This window comes from Oncorhynchus keta, chromosome 6 (assembly GCF_023373465.1).
Source record: "Oncorhynchus keta strain PuntledgeMale-10-30-2019 chromosome 6, Oket_V2, whole genome shotgun sequence".
Classification (NCBI taxonomy): Eukaryota; Metazoa; Chordata; class Actinopteri; order Salmoniformes; family Salmonidae; genus Oncorhynchus; species Oncorhynchus keta.
In genome coordinates, this window is record NC_068426.1 from 39,726,412 (window position 1) to 39,746,358 (window position 19,947).

General features: G+C 43.0%; 1 protein-coding gene across 2 annotated transcripts in view; it reads right to left on the bottom strand.

The window, feature by feature from the left end:
* Nucleotides 1–19,143, bottom strand: part of stxbp1a (syntaxin binding protein 1a) — a 57,492-nt gene extending 38,349 nt beyond the window's left edge. For both annotated transcript variants that reach the window (XM_052521492.1, XM_052521491.1), the window contains exons 1-2: nucleotides 18,984–19,143; nucleotides 168–217 (exon numbers count right to left, since the gene is read on the bottom strand). In XM_052521492.1, coding sequence (XP_052377452.1) covers nucleotides 168–217; nucleotides 18,984–19,020 — 87 coding nt within the window. In that variant the 5' untranslated portion in view covers nucleotides 19,021–19,143. The remainder of the gene's footprint in view (nucleotides 1–167; nucleotides 218–18,983) is intronic.
* Between the last annotated feature and the right edge of the window lie 804 nt (nucleotides 19,144–19,947).

Genomic DNA, 19,947 nt, shown 5'->3' on the forward strand with positions numbered 1-19,947 from the left:
CTGAACAATTTCACTTTTATCTTTCCATCGTGGGAATGAACTCTGTCAAGTGTTTTCGGTCAACAAAGCCTGAAAAATCCTGATGAACAGAATATATATATATATTTTTTTTAAAGGTTAAACTGCAGTATAACAAAGACAAATACTAATACTAATAGGACTCTCACCTTCCATTCTCCCTTCTTCTTCACCTTCTTGATGACATCATTCATAATCTCTGTGAAGGAAAGAGAGAAGACGAACGGATCAGAACATTCGTTACTTCACGTGCTTCTTCACCTTCTTGATGACATCATTCATAATCTCTGTGAAGGAAAGAGAGAAGACGAACGGATCAGAACATTCGTTACTTCACGTGCTTTTCACCTTCTTGATGACATCATTCATAATCTCTGTGAAGGAAAGAGAGAAGACGAACGGATCAGAACATTCGTTACGTCACGTGCTTCTTCACCTTCTTGATGACATCATTCATAATCTCTGTGAAGGAAAGAGAGAAGACGAACGGATCAGAACATTCGTTACTTCACGTGCTTCTTCACCTTCTTGATGACATCATTCATAATCTCTGTGAAGGAAAGAGAGAAGACGAACGGATCAGAACATTCTTCACCGTGTGCAACCTTCCAATGTCAGTTGATATGTTTTGAGTCCTTTTCAATGTCAAAACCCCTCACGTGAAGATAAGTCGCTCTGGATAAGAGCGTCTGCTAAATGACTTAAATGTAAATGTAAATGTAAATTTGAGCGTACAGTACTGGTTAATAGTATACAGTCATTTTCTCTGATTTGATTCATTGACGGGTATCAGACTGTTTCCATATAGTGATGAGTGACAGTGGAGCACAGGACACAAATGAGGACTCTCTCACACTTGTAATCATGCCTCTGGGAACAAGGCTGAAGAAGAGTTATTCCGCTGTGGAGGATCGACACAAGTTTTCACTTCCAGATCAACCACAGAGCACACTGACACTAAAATATGCTTCTATCAACCACAGAGCACACTGACACTAAAATATGCTTCTATCAACCACAGAGCACACTGACACTAAAATATGCTTCTATCAACCACAGAGCACACTGACACTAAAATATGCTTCTATCAACCACAGAGCACACTGACACTAAAATATGCTTCTATCAACCACAGAGCACACTGACACTAAAATATGCTTCTATCAACCACAGAACACACTGACACTAAAATATGCTTCTATCAACCACAGAACACATTGACACTAAAATATGCTTCTATCAACCACAGAACACACTGACACTAAAATATGCTTCTATCAACCACAGAACACACTGACACTAAAATATGCTTCTATCAACCACAGAGCACACTGACACTAAAATATGCTTCTATCAACCACAGAGCACACTGACACTAAAATATGCTTCTATCAACCACAGAGCACACTGACACTAAAATATGCTTCTATCAACCACAGAGCACACTGACACTAAAATATGCTTCTATCAACCACAGAGCACATTGACACTAAAATATGCTTATCAACCACAGAGCACACTGACACTAAAATATGCTTCTATCAACCACAGAGCACATTGACACTAAAATATGCTTCTATCAACCACAGAGCACACTGACACTAAAATATGCTTCTATCAACCACAGAGCACATTGACACTAAAATATGCTTCTATCAACCACAGAGCACACTGACACTAAAATATGCTTCTATCAACCACAGAGCACACTGACACTAAAATATGCTTCTATCAACCACAAAGCACACTGACACTAAAATATGCTTCTATCAACCACAGAGCACACTGACACTAAAATATGCTTCTATCAACCACAGAGCACATTGACACTAAAATATGCTTATCAACCACAGAGCACACTAAAATATGCTTCTATCAACCACAGAGCACATTGACACTAAAATATGCTTCTATCAACCACAGAGCACACTAAAATATGCTTCTATCAACCACAGAGCACATTGACACTAGAATATGCTTATCAACCACAGAGCACACTGACACTAGAATATGATTCTATCAACCACAGAGCACACTGACACTAAAATATGCTTCCATTGGACAGCATTGCTCTGCTGTTGACAGCCTGCCACATAGCTGTCATGTATAATTGCTGTTGTGCTGAATATGCGATTCTAGTCCATCGGAAGGATTCATTGTCATCAAAGCAAAGTCATCCAACCCCTCTTAGTACATCTAGTATTTCATTAAGATCTCCATTAGCTGTTACCAAGGCAGCAGCTACTCTACCTGTGGTCTAAACAGAGATAAAACATCACGTCATACAAAACATTGGGCATTATACACATTTACATTGCTCCATTATTACATTACAATACTATATTACATTGCTAAGAATAGTGTGTGTGTGTGTGTGTGTGTGTGTGTGTGTGTGTGTGTGTGTGTGTGTGTGTGTGTGTGTGTGTGTGTGTGTGTGTGTGTCTTCACAGTCCGCATTGTGCGGTGAGGTGTTGTTTTACCTGTTTTTTTAAACCAGATGTTACTGCCAGCTTGAGATACCTAACGTGGAAGAGAGGTCCGTGTATTCATGGCTCTATTTAGTACTGTGCGTTTCCTAACCTCTGTTCTGGACCTAACCTCTGTTCTGGACCTAACCTCTGTTCTGGACCTAACCTCTGTTCTGGACCTAACCTCTGTTCTGGACCTAACCTCTGTTCTGGACCTAACCTCTGTTCTGGACCTAACCTCTGTTCTTGACCTAACCTCTGTTCTGGACCTAACCTCTGTTCTTGACCTAACCTCTGTTCTTGACCTAACCTCTGTTCTTGACCTAACCTCTGTTCTGGACCTAACCTCTGTTCTTGACCTAACCTCTGTTCTGGACTTGGGAGCTGTGAAGAGACTTCTGGCGGCGTGTCTTGTGGGGCATGTATGAGTGTCTGAGCTGTGTGTTAACCGACTGAACAGACAATTCAGTACATTTGACGAGCCAATACCTCTCACAAAGACCAGTAGTATTGCAGTCAATCTTTCCTCTACTTTCAACCAAGAGAGATCGATATGCATGTTGTTGATATAAGCCCTCTGTGTACATTTAAGGGCCAGTCGTGCTGCTCTGTTCTGGGGCAACTGTAAATTGGAGTGATAAAACTAGGGCCTGTAGGACTTGCTTGGTCAATTGCGATGTCAAGAAAGCAGAGCAGCGCTTTATCACGGACAGACCACTCCCCATTTTGAATCCATATGTTTTGACCATATCAGCTTGAAATCTAGGGTTACCATCAAGCAGCCTCCTCAACTTGCTCAGTCGCCTCATTCACATCAGCATGCTGCCAAGGGTTCAGTTCTATATTAAGTGAATGGTTTATGTGTGTGTGTGTGTATATATATATATATATTTGCACCCATGTATGCATTGCCATCCATTATAAAATACTCACATCATTGCAAGGGGAGGGGATATGGCTCCTTAATTGGGGAGGACGAGGCTCGTGGTAACGGCTGGAGGGGAATCAGTGCAATAGTATCAAATCAATCAAAAACACATGGTTTCCATGGTTTCCATGGTTTCCATGTGTTTGATGCCATTCCATTTGCTCCGTTCCAGCCATTATTATGAGCCGTCCGCCCCTCAGCAGGCTCCTGTGCTTACACCGTAGCGAGCAAAATGGAGGGCTGCGGCTACGCACGAGTCAAATGCATCTTGAAACACAGATGATGCCTTCTTATGCAGTTACATTCCAGAATGGCTTCCAGAACAGAACTGAAGAATCAAATCTATTTTCCGATACGCAGAGAAGACAAATTCGTTCTCCGAATGAAAAAAACAACAACAAGTCAATTCTTTTTGGTTGACTGCCATTGGCTCCAGTTCTCCTCTGCTGCAGTATGAACGGACTAATCCCATTGGTTGTCTGTGGGTCAGGCCAAGGCAGGCGTCCATGTTTCTGTGGCGATGCCACTATTAGCCCGATCGCTGGTGTTGGCCATCTGGCTGCAGTATTGGGATAAATCCATTTAGGATGACTCTCTTTAATGTTTTGCAGTATCACCATATAAAAAAAACGGTATTAAACTGCTAAACCCTTTAGATCAGCAGTGGCCAACATCTACACAGAGACACAGACGGATTATCACAGATTAACCAGGATGTGTGTGTGGAGACCGCAGGGCCTTTCAGAGAATGAAGTGGATTTGTTGGGTAAATGCTGCCGATAGACATTTGCGTAGACAACGTTCACCTCATGGTTAAATGACAAAATGACATTTGTTTTCTTACCCCGTAAGCAGTCTATGTACAGGGCCATTTAGGTGTACTATCCCTTTAAGCACAGACCACTCAGAGCCAGGGGGTTAGGTCTGTACAGGAAAGCAGCACTCTAGACGTAAGATGCCCTCTGATGTGACCATGTGGTAGATGATCTGAAGAAAGAGGATACTTGTCTGAGCTCCATAGGGAAAGTGGACAACCTTGGAATAGACGTGCTCATTTATAGTTGTAGTCTTTGTGGGGAATAGCTGAGAGTGAATCGCTTATTCAGCTCTTGTCTACTTCCAGCTCTTTCTAGGCTATGCCACAGGAAACCACTTCAGCAGACAGGATGCCATTCTGGGATTGTTCTGGCTCTTCCTTGACCCCCCCAGTGTGTGGCAGTACAGTCACATAGCAGTCTGAGAGGATTGTTATGGCTCTTCCTTGAGTACAGTACAGTCACATGGTAGTCTGAGAGCAGTACAGCCCTGACATGGTAGTCTGGCAGTCTGAGGCAGTACAGTACAGTCACATGGTAGTCTGAGAGCAGTACAGTACAGTCACATAGCAGTCTGAGAGCAGTACAGTACAGTCACATGGCAGTCTGAGAGCAGTACAGTACAGTCACATGGTAGTCTGAGAGCAGTACAGTACAGTCACATAGCAGTCTGAGAGCAGTACAGTACAGTCACATAGCAGTCTGAGAGCAGTACAGTACAGTCACATAGCAGTCTGAGAGCAGTACAGTACAGTCACATGGTAGTCTGAGAGCAGTACAGTACAGTCACATGGTAGTCTGAGAGCAGTACAGTACAGTCACATAGCAGTCTGAGAGCAGTACAGTACAGTCACATAGCAGTCTGAGAGCAGTACAGTACAGTCACATGGTCTGAGAGCATACAGTACAGTCACATAGTCTGAGAGCAGTACAGTACAGGTCTGAGAGCATAGCAGTCTGAGAGAGCAGTACAGTACAGTCACATAGTCACAGTACAGTACAGTCACATGGTAGTCTGAGAGCAGTACAGTACAGTCACATGGCAGTCTGAGAGCAGTACAGTACAGTCACATAGCAGTCTGAGAGGATTACAGTAGTCACATAGCAGTCTGAGAGCAGTACAGTACAGTCACATAGCAGTCTGAGAGCAGTGAGTCAGGAGAGCAGTTACAGTCACATAGTCTGAGAGCAGTACAGTACAGTACATAGCAGTCTGAGAGCAGTCTGACAGTACAGTCACATAGCAGTCTGAGAGCAGTACAGTACAGTCACATGGTAGTCTGAGAGCAGTACAGTACAGTCACATAGCAGTCTGAGAGGATTACAGTCACAGTCAGAGCAGTAGCAGTCACATGCAGTCTGAGAGCAGTACAGTACAGTCACATGGTAGTCTGAGAGCAGTACAGTACAGTCACATGGTAGTCTGAGAGCAGTACAGTACAGTCACATGGTAGTCTGAGAGCAGTAGCAGTCACATAGCAGTCTGAGAGCAGTACAGTGTCACATAGAGTCTGAGAGCAGTACAGTACAGTACAGTCACATAGCAGTCTGAGTCTGAGAGCAGTACAGTACAGTCACATGGTAGTCTGAGAGCAGTACAGTACAGTCACATCACATGGTAGTACAGTCACATAGCAGTCTGAGAGCAGTACAGTACAGTCACATGGTAGTCTGAGAGCAGTACAGTACAGTCACATGGTAGTCTGAGAGCAGTACAGTCACATAGCAGTCTGAGAGCAGTACAGTACAGTCACATGGTAGTCTGAGAGCAGTACAGTACAGTCACATGGTAGTCTGAGAGCAGTACAGTCACATAGCAGTCTGAGAGCAGTACAGTACAGTCACATGGTAGTCTGAGAGCAGTACAGTACAGTCACATGGTAGTCTGAGAGCAGTACAGTACAGTCACATAGCAGTCTGAGAGCAGTACAGTACAGTCACATGGTAGTCTGAGAGCAGTACAGTCACATAGCAGTCTGAGAGCAGTACAGTACAGTCACATGGTAGTCTGAGAGCAGTACAGTCACATAGCAGTCTGAGAGCAGTACAGTACAGTCACATGGTAGTCTGAGAGCAGTACAGTACAGTCACATAGCAGTCTGAGAGCAGTACAGTACAGTCACATGGTAGTCTGAGAGCAGTACAGTCACATGGTAGTCTGAGAGGAGGGAAGGAAACTTAAAGCAAATGTCCAGTGTTTCCAGATTTCTACGAAATATGACGTAACTGATTACAATATGTTTTAATTAAGTATGATAAAAGCAGGTTTTCTGTGCTGGAATGGTGATGGCGTACCCCAACAACAGAACGCTGTGGGCGTACAGCAGTCATTAAAAATATTCATGCGAGTAAACAGCTAATTGGCCGGCTCATCCTTCACACTTTTGAAACGGTCTGTTTGAGATACAAGTTTGAAGTTGTTTTTTTTTCTCCAATTTATGCTTTGGCCACAAATACTAGTATAGGATGAGTCAACAACATGATTTGGGTATGCCGTATGAGTTAACAGAATATTAACTTTTAAAAGTGAGATTTTCAGCTGTGTCAACCAGCAGAGTAGAGAGCTCAACAGCCTCACACAGTCACAGACAGGAGTCTCCAAGGACCGTGAGCTATCGTTCTCCGTGGCCAGCGTAAGTAAGACTTTTAAGCGTGTTAACCCTCGCAAGGCTGCCGGCCAGGCGGCAACCCTAGCCGCGTCCTCAGAGCATGCGCAGACCAGCTGGCTGGAGAGTTTACGGACATATCCAATCTCTCCCTGTCCCAGTCTGCTGTCCCCACTTGCTTCAAGAAGTCCAACACTGTACCTGTACCCAAGAGAGCAAAGAATACTGAAATAAATGACTATCGCCCCGTAGCACTCACCTCTGTCATCACAAAGTGCTTTGAGAGGCTAGTTCACCTCTAAGGTGGTCCTTCTGTACACATCACGCCAGGGTCTTCCGGGACCACCCATTAGAATGTATGCCCATGACTGTAAGTGTGACCAGCTAAATGGCAAATTATTATTATTATATTATGTCTGGCATATGCTACTAGAAATAAATAGTTGACTAGAGTAATACAGTATGCACGTCTAAGTGTTTGTGTCGGTCTGTGGCTCTGACCAGACCAGTGTAAGCACTGGGATGGGTTAGACCCAGAGCTCTTTCAACTGTAGGTGAATCAGGCATAGCTGTCCTCAGCCTGAGGCACGTGTCACTGTAAATACTAAGTTAATTTGACATCTTATAGATATGTTAAACATCACGTCTCATATATTCAAGTTAGGTGGACACGTCACATTGACCTGATGCTGACTTTGTCATCCAGAGTACAGCAGAGAGAATGGGAAGGGCTGAGACATATGCAATGTTCCCCAACCATTCACCTCACAGGGAGGCGGTGTTCTAAGAGCATAGCATAATGAACAGCTGTCGCTTTATAGCAGCCTAGCTTTTAGCATCAACATTAGCATTGACATCAACCCATACCACAACGCTAGGCTAGCATTAGCATCAACCCATACCACAATGCTAGGCTAGCATTAGCATCAACCCATACCACAATGCTAGGCTAGCATTAGCATCAACCCATACCACAATGCTAGGCTAGCATTAGCATCAACCCATACCACAATGCTAGGCTAGAATTAGCATCAACGCATACCACAATGCTAGGCTAGCATTAACATCAACCCATACCACAATGCTAGGCTAGCATTAACATCAACCCATACCACAATGCTAGGCTCCAGCAGGAGTCATTCAACACGCTTTTCATACAGATAACCAACACAACGTGACAAACCACAACAGGATATCAGAGACCATTATCCTTTCCACTTCAATATGCTTTATTATCATTAAGTATGAGTATGCTTAGCACAGGGTTTGTAAGCCTTTTATCCACACAGGAACAATTGAGAGGCTGGCTGGCTGTTTGTTGTGTCATTGATGTGTATTGGTTATGTAACGGTTGTGTATAATGTCTTCCACTCCTGAAGAATCCTCAACCTTGACCCCAACAAACAATGCCAAGCCCTAGCGACTCAATACTGTGAATTTAACCCTTTACCTTCCGGTTCTGCCTTGGGGGTCGGCGACTACGATTACATGACCAATTTTCTCTAGATCTCAGCATCAGTCCCAGGGAATGTAACACCCCTTAAAGAGTCCGGCGGCCATTTTAAGCAGGACACAGCCCCTCCCATATTATTTTCCCTCTCATCTTCTGGACCATGGAGTACCTATACTTCTAGTCCTGGAGGGCACACAGCAGGAGCTTCATTCTCTCGTAATTGTCTCAGTCAAAACCATTAGCAGCTCGACTGGTTTGGTCCTGGCTGACATTTTGGATGGCTCTTGAAAAGACAAGAAGAGAATATACACATTTGGTTAAATATTTGGTTAAATTATGCCCTGGACATATTTCATTAAGCATACTAAACACAGTTATAACATGTATACAAAGCAAATATAAAAAAAACTGAGGAAAATCGATTAGAGATATGAATATTGACTACTGCTCTCCTTGGCGTGATCGTCAGTAACAGAGGGAGTAGAGTGTCTCAAAGTGCCCTTCCACAGACTTAGCTGTTTACAGACACCCATGAGTCAGTCAGCTGTGAGCCCAGTCTGCCGTTACGCAAACTCGCACAGTGCCTTGCCCCGTTCCCACTGGTCGTGGCTACAGCAAAGGGTCACACTCACATCCATCCATTTCCTGCCAGACTCTGACAACACAAACAGATCCCAGATCAGAGACATCTCAGGAGAACTGAACAGGAATAGCAAGCAAGCAGAAACAACTCCAGTCCACATCTCAGCTGGGGTCAAAGGTTGTGTTGTCAGTCTGGCTGTAGGTCATGCTGACTCTCAGAGCAGGAAATGGATGGATGTGAGAATGACCCTTTGCTGTTGCCACGACCAGTGGGAAAGGGGCAAGGCACTGTGAGAGGAAAAATAATATAGAGAGAGGTTTAATTCTAACAAGCGCAGACAAGATGAAGACCCTGAATAATCCCTAAACTGAGAAGTATTTTTCTGCCACAATCTCTTGGTGTGTTAATTAAACCAATTCTTTCTTTGGCCGCCTCTCCTTCCAGTTCTCTGCTGCCAATGACTGGAACGAACTACAAAAATTTCTGAAACTGGAAACACTTATCTCCCTCACTAGCTTTAAACACCAACTGTCAGAGCAGCTCACAGATTACTGTACCTGTACATAGCCTACCTATAATTTAGCCCAAACAACTACCTCTTTCCCTACTGTATTTATTTTTTATTTTGCTTTTGCATTTATTTTGCACATTCTTCTTTGCAAATCTAATAATCCCAATATTTTTATTTCATGTGTGCACTTTGCACATTCTTCTGCTCTACTGAGCAAAGGACCATCTTCTGTACCATTCTCTAGTGTTTTACTTGCTATATTGTATTTACTTTGCCACCATGGGCTTTTTTTGCCTTTACCTCCCTTATCTCACCTCATTTGCTCACATCGTATATAGACTTGTTTATACTGTATTACTGACTGTATGTTTGTTTTACTCCATGTGTAACTCTGTGTCGTTGTATGTGTCGAACTGCTTTGCTTTATCTTGGCCAGGTCGCAATCGTAAATGAGAACTTGTTCTCAACTTGCCTACCTAGTTAAATAAAGGTAAAATATATATATATATATATTTTAAAGTGTGTCTGGGTGTTATATTCCATCTATTTTCCAACACAGTGTTATGTAATGATAGCTGGTATAATGTATTATGCAATTGGCATGAAAAACATATACATGTTGGCATTAGACATTCATTTTAAAGGCATGCAACTGGGGCTGGCACAATTACCGTATAACCGTGTAACCAACAGTTATGGATGTAGACCATCATGGAAATCAAATAACCGTCATAACCGCGATTATTATTTGATTATTCTTTTTTTTTTTTTTTACAAACAGCTGACAGCTGACGGCCAGGCATTCATACAGATGAGTTAGCTTCTGTGGTAACATGGACTCTTAATGTGATTAACCTTCCCTCCTCCTTGCTGAAACAAGAAACTAGCAAACAAGTCGGTGGTTGCCTAGGCAACCCCCCCCCCACAATGCAGCAGCAGCACACATCGAAATAGAATGAATAGAAACAGAATGAATAGAACGAGCTTGGAACTTCGTTGGTAAACTCATGGGTATACTCACAATGGCTGTCTGGTATTGTGATGAAATAATGTCCATGGTAATGTAGAATGTTCATTCGATTTATGTTAATTGATGTGGCTCATGCAATACTCTGAGTCGATATTCATGTAATAATAAGGAATTCCCCTTGACCACGCCCACAAATTGGGGAAAACAACTATTATTTTCCATTGATCCCCAGTGTAAAATAGACAACTTTGTCGTTACTTTTTTGTTAGACGGAAATAACAAATCGTGCACGAAAATCTGCTGTGTTGTTCAATGCACATGTAACCAGGTCAAAAATCCTGACCTATGGTTAGCAATGCTCCCATGTAGGGAAATAGAGCCTGCGAGAAGAGTCCTGTGGCTTCAGGCTATTCGGCGTGGGAAATGTGGGGACCCGGTGTCCAACGAGGCTACACGTAGCTATGTGTGGAAAACATTTCATCACAGGTAAGACATTTAACTTGTTTGGTATAGTTTGTTTGTAACTCCACTCACTACTAGTAGCTGTATAGCAGAGGTGGGAACCAAGTAATTGTTTTACAAGTCACAAGTAAGTCTCAAGTCTTAGCTCTCAAGTCCCAAGTCAAGACAGGCAAGTCCAAGTCAAGTCTCAAGTCAAAACAAGACCGACAAGTCCCAGGTCAAGTCTCAAGTCTTAAACAAGTCATGTGCTCTCACCAAATGTAATACCATTTCATATTTTTAACAAGAGTAACAGTTAGTATATTACATTTACCCAAATCATGAGTGCTTTAAAAACATATATATATATTTATTACTTTCCAAAGTAGGCTAGTACACAATCGCCCAACCTTAAAACACACACACACTCTCTCGGTGTGGTTACAGTAAGCACACGTATGTCAATGGTTTTAGGAACAGCAGTAACATCAGGCAGGATTTATAGCTCAATCTTGGGTGCAATGATCACGTTCCCGCACTGACTGACTGTGTGGAGGCTCATTGATTTAACATTACGTTAGCCTACATGCTACACTAGTAAAGTAATAAAATATATAGCTGTCGGCTATATTAGCCACGACTTACCGTTCTTTGTGCAGCTTCAAATGTCGAACAAAGTTGGAAATTGTTGCGCCTCCGTCTGTAATTTTCTTCCTGCATGTTTTGCAAGTTGCAATCCCTTTTTGGTTGATACAGCGCCATCTTTAGATCCTATTTTTTGGGGGGGGGGGGTATCATCTTTCCAAGGGCTCCATCTGAATTCACCCGCCGACGTTCCTCTGCACTGCCAAGCACAACTTTTCCTCCGCTGGCACAATTTGATTGGCTGCTGTCCGATTCAAACTGTAATCCGTTAAATGAAGAGTTGATGCGCTGCACACTTTGTTTAATAGCATCATTTTTAACATTTGGGCTTGGGGAGGGTTGGGGAGGGTTGGGGAGGTTGAGGAGGGTTGGGGAGGGTTGGGGAGGGTTGGAGAGGGTTGGGGAGGGTTGAGGAGGGTTGGGGAGGGTTGGGGAGGGTTGGGGAGGGTTGGAGAGGGTTGAGGAGGGTTGAGGAGGGTTGGGGAGGGTTGAGGAGGGTTGGGGAGGGTTGGAGAGGGTTGAGGAGGGGAGGCTTGGGGAGGCTTGGGGGAGGGTTGAGGAGAGCTTGGAGAGGGTTGAGGAGGCTTGGGGGGTTGGAGAGGGTTGAGGGGGTTGAGGAGGGTTGGGGAGGGTTGGGGAGGCTTGGGGAAGGTTGGGGAGGCTTGGGGAGGGTATCAAGTCAGGTTGAGTCACGAGTCATTGGCGTTAAAGTCAAAGTCGAGTTGCAAGTCATCACATTTGTGACTCGAGTCTGACTCGAGTCCACACCTCTGCTGTATAGTTAGGTTGCTTGTGTTGTTGGTCGTGGCTAGCTTAATGTTCTGGTCGGTAGCTAGCTAGCACTCACTCACTCACTCAAGTAGCTGCTAGCACCGTCTTGAAAAGGGGCATGAGGGAAGTCCTAACATATTATGTTTTTCTAAGTAGTGAGAACGCTCGGTAGAAGGCAATGTTGAAAAGTCATGTTTAGACATGTTGTACTTACTTAAATGTTGTTTTGTAATTGACTAAAACAAGCAGACACCAAGAAAATTGCATTTGAAAAAGGGTGCCGTTTTTGCTGTGAGACAATGGGTTAACCTAGATAAACACTGGTTGTTTTCCACACAAGCGGAGGGTGCCATGAAGTTCTATCCAGTACTGACTGGGATTATGGGATGTCTTTTTTGCTATGTCAGTTGAGTTGAATCAGCAAATCACAGAACATATTGATGGGTAGGTATGCCTAATCTTCCTACTTTTGCTTCCCGTGTTTACTTCCTGCTTAGCTCCTAGGTCAAAATATAAAGTATACTGCACCTATGTGTACACTTGCAATGGTAGCCAGCCCACCCATTATGCCATCATTGACTTGAATGGGGGTGGCCGTTCTATTCGTTCTATTTCTATAGAATAAATGCACTGGTGTGTATTTCTGTACACATGGGTGCATTTTGTTTGGGGTTTTAGGCTGGGTTTCTGTACACATGGGTGCAGTTTGTTTGGGGTTTTAGGCTGGGTTTCTGTACAGCACTTTGTGACATCAGCTGATGTAAGAAGGGCTTTATAAATGAATTTGATTGATTGATATAGCAACACATGAGCAAAGGAGAGGAGAACATGTGTGTAAAAAATCATACATACATACAGTACCGGTCAAAGGTTTGGACACACCTACTCATTCAAGGGTTTTTCTTTATTTTCACTATTTTCTACATCGTAGAATAATAGTGAAGACATCAAAACTATGAAATAACACATATAGAATCATGTATTAACCAAAAAAAAGTGTTTTATATTTAAGAATCTTCAAAGTAGCCAACCCTTTGCCTTGATGACAGCGTTGCACATTCTCTCAACCAGCTTCATGGGGTAGTCACCTGGAATGCATTTGAATTAACAGGTGTGCCTTGCTAAAAGTTAATTTGTGTAATTTCTTTCCTTCTTAATGCGTTTGAGCCAATCAGTTGTGTAGTGACAAGGTAGGGTTGGTATAGAGAAGATATCCCTATTTGGTAAAAGACCAAGTCCATATTATGGCAAGAACAGCTCCAATAAGCAATGAGAAAAGACAGTCCATCATTACTTTAAGACATGAAGGTTAGTAATTTCGGAAAATTTCAAGAACTTTTAAAGTTTCTTCAAGTGCAGTAGCAAAAACCATCGCTATGATTTAATGAGTTGAACCGCAGTGAAGGAAAAGCAGCCAACAAGTGCTCAGCATATGTGTGAACTCCTTCAAGACGGCTGGAAAAGGCATTCCAGGTGAAGCTGGTTGAGAGAATGCCAAGAGTGCAGCACTGCTTCTTAATCCGGGAGAATGGGATTTTATGACTGCTCATTAGTTCTCATAATTACTATTCTAATCTAGCATTCAAGTGGGCTAGTCCGTGTGTAGTCAGCCATTAGAATACAGATTAAATGTTGGGTCTGTCTGTGTTTACAGTGGCAGGCTGCAGACACTGCGTCACACAATGAGCTCAGATGAGTGTGTTATGAGGTAGGCTGAGTATCTCTCCCAAGGTCAGTGGAGAAGTTTGCGCGGACGCTCATGTGTGTCTGTCCTGGTGTTGGGCTGTGCAGCTGGTGAGCGCTTGGGCTGAGCTAATGAAATGTACAGTAACTGCCTCTCTCTCACTATACCGCAGAGCCTGGTCAACCCTGAAGTCCTACAGGGAGAGGTGTCTCTCTTCCTTTCCAGCCTCCTTCCATCCCTCTCCTCTCCCTGCCTAGTCACCTATCTGTCCTTCTGATTCACTTTGAAATAACAGCTTAGCAAGCCTCTTGAAAACCAAGGCTTCTTTACGTTCTGTTGGAGATTTGGAAGGATGGCCCAACAAGATCTTAGCAGGAGTCATAGTTCCAATGGGAATGTGGGGTGCTCTTCATATATTTATATTTATATAGTCACTAAAACAAGTAGAAAGTCATTATACTTGTCACCTTTAGGTAACATATTTAGCAATGTTTTTATGAACCATCAATGTATTTTATACTGGTGAAATACTGCTAATGACATCAAACTGTTCATTTGATTAGATACCAAATCCTGAGAGGTTGACATTAGTGCGATTAAGAAAACTGGTCTGGCAAGGGGCATTCTAGTGTGCGAAAAACATTAGAGAATTCACTGTACTTATGAATTAGATTTCAGAAATAGATGAAAAAGAAACTAGGACAACAATTTATTACTCATAAAAGAGCCTTTTAAAAGGACTTAATAGAGATACTTTTACTAGGCCATGTGTCGTGAATCCCCTTTGCTTTCAAATGTTCATTTCATGGAATGTTTGAATGAAATGGAATGAAAGTGGTTTGCTGACACACACACACACACACAATTTCCTTGGCTTCTGGAATTAATATCTTGTAAATCAAGACTGATTCCAGTCAAATACGTTGAATGAAGAACTGCCATGGCGATTCAAACAGTAAAAACAAAACGCGCAATTTAAAAACCCACAATCAAGCAGCAGGAGAAACAAAGCAGGAGAAACACCATGAATCATCGGGTAAGATACAAATTCTTGGCCCAGTTTTGTCTGCTGTTCCCACGCATGTGTCACTGGATGAACAGTCATGATCACACACTAGCCTTCCTCCTCTGCTGTGTCAGGCTCACGATACAATACTCACATCTTACCCTGTAGACCGCAGTCTGACAGAAAGGCTCTGGTATAATTCCGTGCCATTGTGATAATGTTGAAATGCATGTTTTAGGCTACATATTTCCAACATGTGAAATAAGAAATCGGTCTCTTTATTAATACAGCCTCATAACTGGGGTGAGAACTGAATGATGTGTGTACAGGATGTGTGACATCCCTCTTGTCCCAAACCGGCTGCGCGCATGTGCCGCCGTGCATACATTTGTTTTGTCCCCCTACACCAAACGTGATCACGACACGCAGGTTAAAATATAAAAACAAACTCTGAACCAATTACATTAATTTGAGGACTGGTCGAAAAGCATTAAACATTTATGGCAATTTAGATAGTTAGCTTGCACTTGCTAGCTAATTTGTCCAATTTAGCTAGCTTGGTGTTGCCAGCTAATTTGTCCTGGGATATAAACATTGAGTTGTTATTTTACCTGAAATGCACAAGGTCCTCTACTCCGACAATTAATCCACACATAAAACGGTCAACCGAATCATTTCTAGTTATCTCTCCTCCTTCCAGGCCTTTTCTTCTCATGACTTTATATTGCGACTGGCAACTTTCATAAATTAGGTCCATTAGCGCCACTGACCTCGTTCGTCTTTCTGTCACCCACGTGGGTATAACCAATGAGGAGATGGCATGTGGGTACCTGCTTCTATAAACCAATGAGGAGATGGGAGGGGCAGGACTTCCACCACGTTCAGAGTCACAAATAGAACTGACTTCAATTTTAGCCCGTGGCAACGTAGATGCTCGTTGGCGCGCGCAAGCAGTTTGGGTGCAATAAATGAATAATATAGATTTCTAAATGTATTTTGCATCGCTCGCATCGCACACGCGTAGTGTGTAGTCAGCCTGTTAGGCGTAATTCTGCAAATTAGGAATGCAATAGGCACTGAAATCCTGTGTCTGCCTTTTCTTTCCCAAACATTATTATGCACGCTGCAGTTTAGATGTTGGTCTAGGCCTTTATTACAGCCAAGACCGTGTACTATGGGACGCTGTTTGGGTCAAAAAGGATACACATCAAATAACACTATTTTACGCGTCAAATAACACTATGTAAACTATATGCAAATGTTAGCACTATATGAAAAACGTCTCATTCGTCACCAACAAACGACTAAGTCGTGTCGAACCTTGAAAACACGAGACCGCTTTTTAAGCTTTTTTGCCAGCCACGTGCACTATTTGACGTGTATCTTTTTGACGCGGAAAGACCCAAACGGCGTTCCAAAGCGTATTGTTATTTAATGCACACAAGCCATATTGCATAACTGTCATTAGCTCATGGACTGTTACAAAAGGATTTTGTTTTGGTGAGGTCAAATCCGCAGCCAAAATGACCCAGATCTACTACTGAGCTGATATCATTCATACTATACATATTACAGCTTTATGACATCAATTTAAACACCACTATGAATTGAAAACATATGACTCAGCTGTCCTCACTATAGACACACTCCAAACCAAGGTAGGCCTTTTGGGCTGCAATGGTCATACACACCTGCTTACATATTTGGAGTGCGTAGGCTAACCTGATCTCTTGAGAATCAAGCTGTTGGGTTCATTTATTTAATATTATTTGCATATCTAATTGCTCTACCATTACTGGAGTAATCAATTTGTATACCTTGTTCATCAGTGACATGGGCAGTGGTGGATTTAGGTATAGGTGACATGGGCAGTGGAGGATTTAGGTATAGGTGACATGGGCAGTGGTGGATTTAGGTAAAGGTGACATGGGCAGTGGTGGATTTAGGTATAGGTGACATGGGCAGTGGTGGATTTAGGTATAGGTGACATGGGCAGTGGCTGATTTAGGTATAGGTGACATGGGCAGTGGCGGATTTAGGTATAGGTGACATGGGCAGTGGTGGATTTAGGTATAGGTGACATGGGCAGTGGAGGATTTAGGTATAGGTGACATGGGCAGTGGCGGATTTAGGTATAGGTGACATGGGCAGTGGTGGATTTAGGTATAGGTGACATGGGCAGTGGAGGATTTAGGTATAGGTGACATGGGCAGTGGCGGATTTAGGTATAGGTGACATGGGCAGTGGCGGATTTAGGTATAGGTGACATGGGCAGTGGAGGATTTAGGTATAGGTGACATGGGCAGTGGTGGATTTAGGTATAGGTGACATGGGCAGTGGTGGATTTAGGTATAGGTGACATGGGCAGTGGTGGATTTAGGTATAGGTGACATGGGCAGTGGTGGATTTAGGTATAGGTGACATGGGCAGTGGTGGATTTAGGTATAGGTGACATGGGCAGTGGTGGATTTAGGTATAGGTGACATGGGCAGTGGCGGATTTAGGTATAGGTGACATGGGCAGCCACCCACGACGTCATCTTGCCGTGGACGGCACGGGGGGCTGCACACGTTTTTTGGGAATGGTGACATTTGCACGATCGGTTTTCTATCGCTCATTTGCACGTTGCATGATATAATGTCACCGCGTGGGACTGCGGGTCAATTACTGGACATTGGTATTCCAAAGCTTCGTTTATCACTGGTCTGACTTCTAGGCTAAGCCTAGACCTATACATCCATAATAACCTCTGGAGATAACTCCGTTGCGGTTGATTGCACATTTATCGAGAAGGGGGTAACTGCATACTTGCCATTGTCCGAGAAGAACATGTTTTATCTTACAATATGGTTACCGATATTTAGTGAGTCTTCGGGACACGGGAAAATGCCTCACCCCATCATAAATCTGGTATATGTTTCAGCTGCGCATCCATTTTCCAGTGATTTGTGATGCTACTGAAGAGCCTACTGATATTTCGTTTGAACAGTTAGAGTCAGGAGATTGGGCAATAGGCCTAGTAGCAGGTCTGTCGAAAAACAACCCTCGATGGTTATTTTTAAACCATACACCTATGCTGTTTCACAACTGCTACTCATGCTGCATAAATTATGCTTGTAGCCTTCATCGTGGGCCAAGTGGGTCTATGTGCATTGCATCCTGTAATATGCGGATGAAAGCACAGTAAAACCCGATTTCGAAAAGGTGTTACCATCCCCGAATGCGGATTTATCTCCGGGTTTATGTGCTCCATACAGAGGACAGGACACACCCTCCGCCATTATCCATCTAATACTGCCGACCAAGACTATCATCAGACTGTTCAACCTACATTTCCTCGTTTGAACCGTTCAAGCTGAAAGATGACGTTCTTCGCAGCGTATTGTAGGCTACTGGTGATCCATCATAGGGGTGAGGCATTGCTGAAACAGGTGAGGCATTGCTGAAACAGCGGAATCCCGTAGACGCTGCGCTCCTGGATGGAGAATATTCATTTACAACCAGTCTATGTAATTGTTATAGGCCTACAACGTTACAACATGTTCCACGTAACATTGTGCCTAAATAAAAAAGTAATGGGCCTAGAACTGCCTGTGATTTTAGACAATGTTTCCTAATGTCGCCCCAATGCCGCACAGTTTGTATTTTAATTTCCGATTGAAAGTGTATTATGGGTGTGCCTGTCTTTCTCGACCTTCTCGTGCAGAGTTAGATAAAAAAAAAATCATTGATCATTGGCCGCAGCGCGCGTCGAATAACCATGTGCAGTTTATATTAATTACGCATCAGCATCGCTGGAGCTCTGGGATAAATGGCACAGGTATATAGGTCCTTGGCTCATGCTGATAACCACGGTTGCACAATGGTAAATCAGCGCACAACAACCTGCCGCATCCTGGGGAAAAACACGCACCCACACATTCACTTCACCACCCCATCCGAGACAAATGCACAGTGCATCCCATCGATGCGTATCAATGGATTTAGAAAAATGCACAGTGCATCCCATCGATGCGTTTCCATGGATATGTATTCCATATCAAATAGTCAAAATGGATGTATAAATATAATAAGGTATTCTTACTTTCACCGACCACCGCCTTGAGTCCTATGGGTGCCATGATGCTATTGTGTGTTTGACCGTATTCTCTCCCTTTGACTCCCTCTTCCTCCCTTGCCGTATTCCTCTCGTTTCTCTGCTCCGCCGAATGTGCATTGCCTCACATCGCAGCTGACTGCAGAGCTTCGAATAGAGACGTCACTCCGTATTCCTCCGCCCCCACATCAGTGGCTACATTAGCCAATTCATTTATACTATTTATACATTTGCCAATTTCATTATTATACTGTTTCTAATGTTTTACATATTTACTTTTTCATTCCTTTAGTAATTCATTTTTCCCCGTTTTTTGTCAATGTGAAACAACACAACACTATATTTGCATTTGCAATTTGCACCTGTATGTGTTTTATTGATAGGCCCATATTAAATGAACTTTTGAATAGTCGAATACATTAGAAGTGCAAATATGTTGTGAAGCTTATACGAATCACTGACGCGTTTTAATTGGCTGTACCTTTTTTAGAATTGACCAAAATTGTTCAGCCAAAACTGGATGAAAATCGTCCGTGGTGGTCCTTTCAACGTTTGCTAATGTCGACGTTCCACACGGGGGCGCAGTACACCTCTTTTGGCCAGTTTCATCCCCATCATCTCTCTCACTCATCATCCTCTTCCTAGACACTGTCAGTGTCAAAGATGACTTTCTTACCAAAACAGAAGTCAAACAATTGACAGGAACTTAACAGAATGACATGTCATCATCAAACATGATAGATGGCTGTAGTCTATCCTCGACTAGTGTTAAAAAAAAACTAGTATTAGCCTACATTTGTTTCCAAAGCTAAAAGCAACATTTCCTTACCTCAATAATGAAGTTGAAATTATGGCCAGATATAATTTCTGTAAATAAGAAAAGGTTATTCTATGAACACCACACAAAATAAGAATGATCCAGATTCTGTCATCCTTTTTGGCTGTGTTTAGA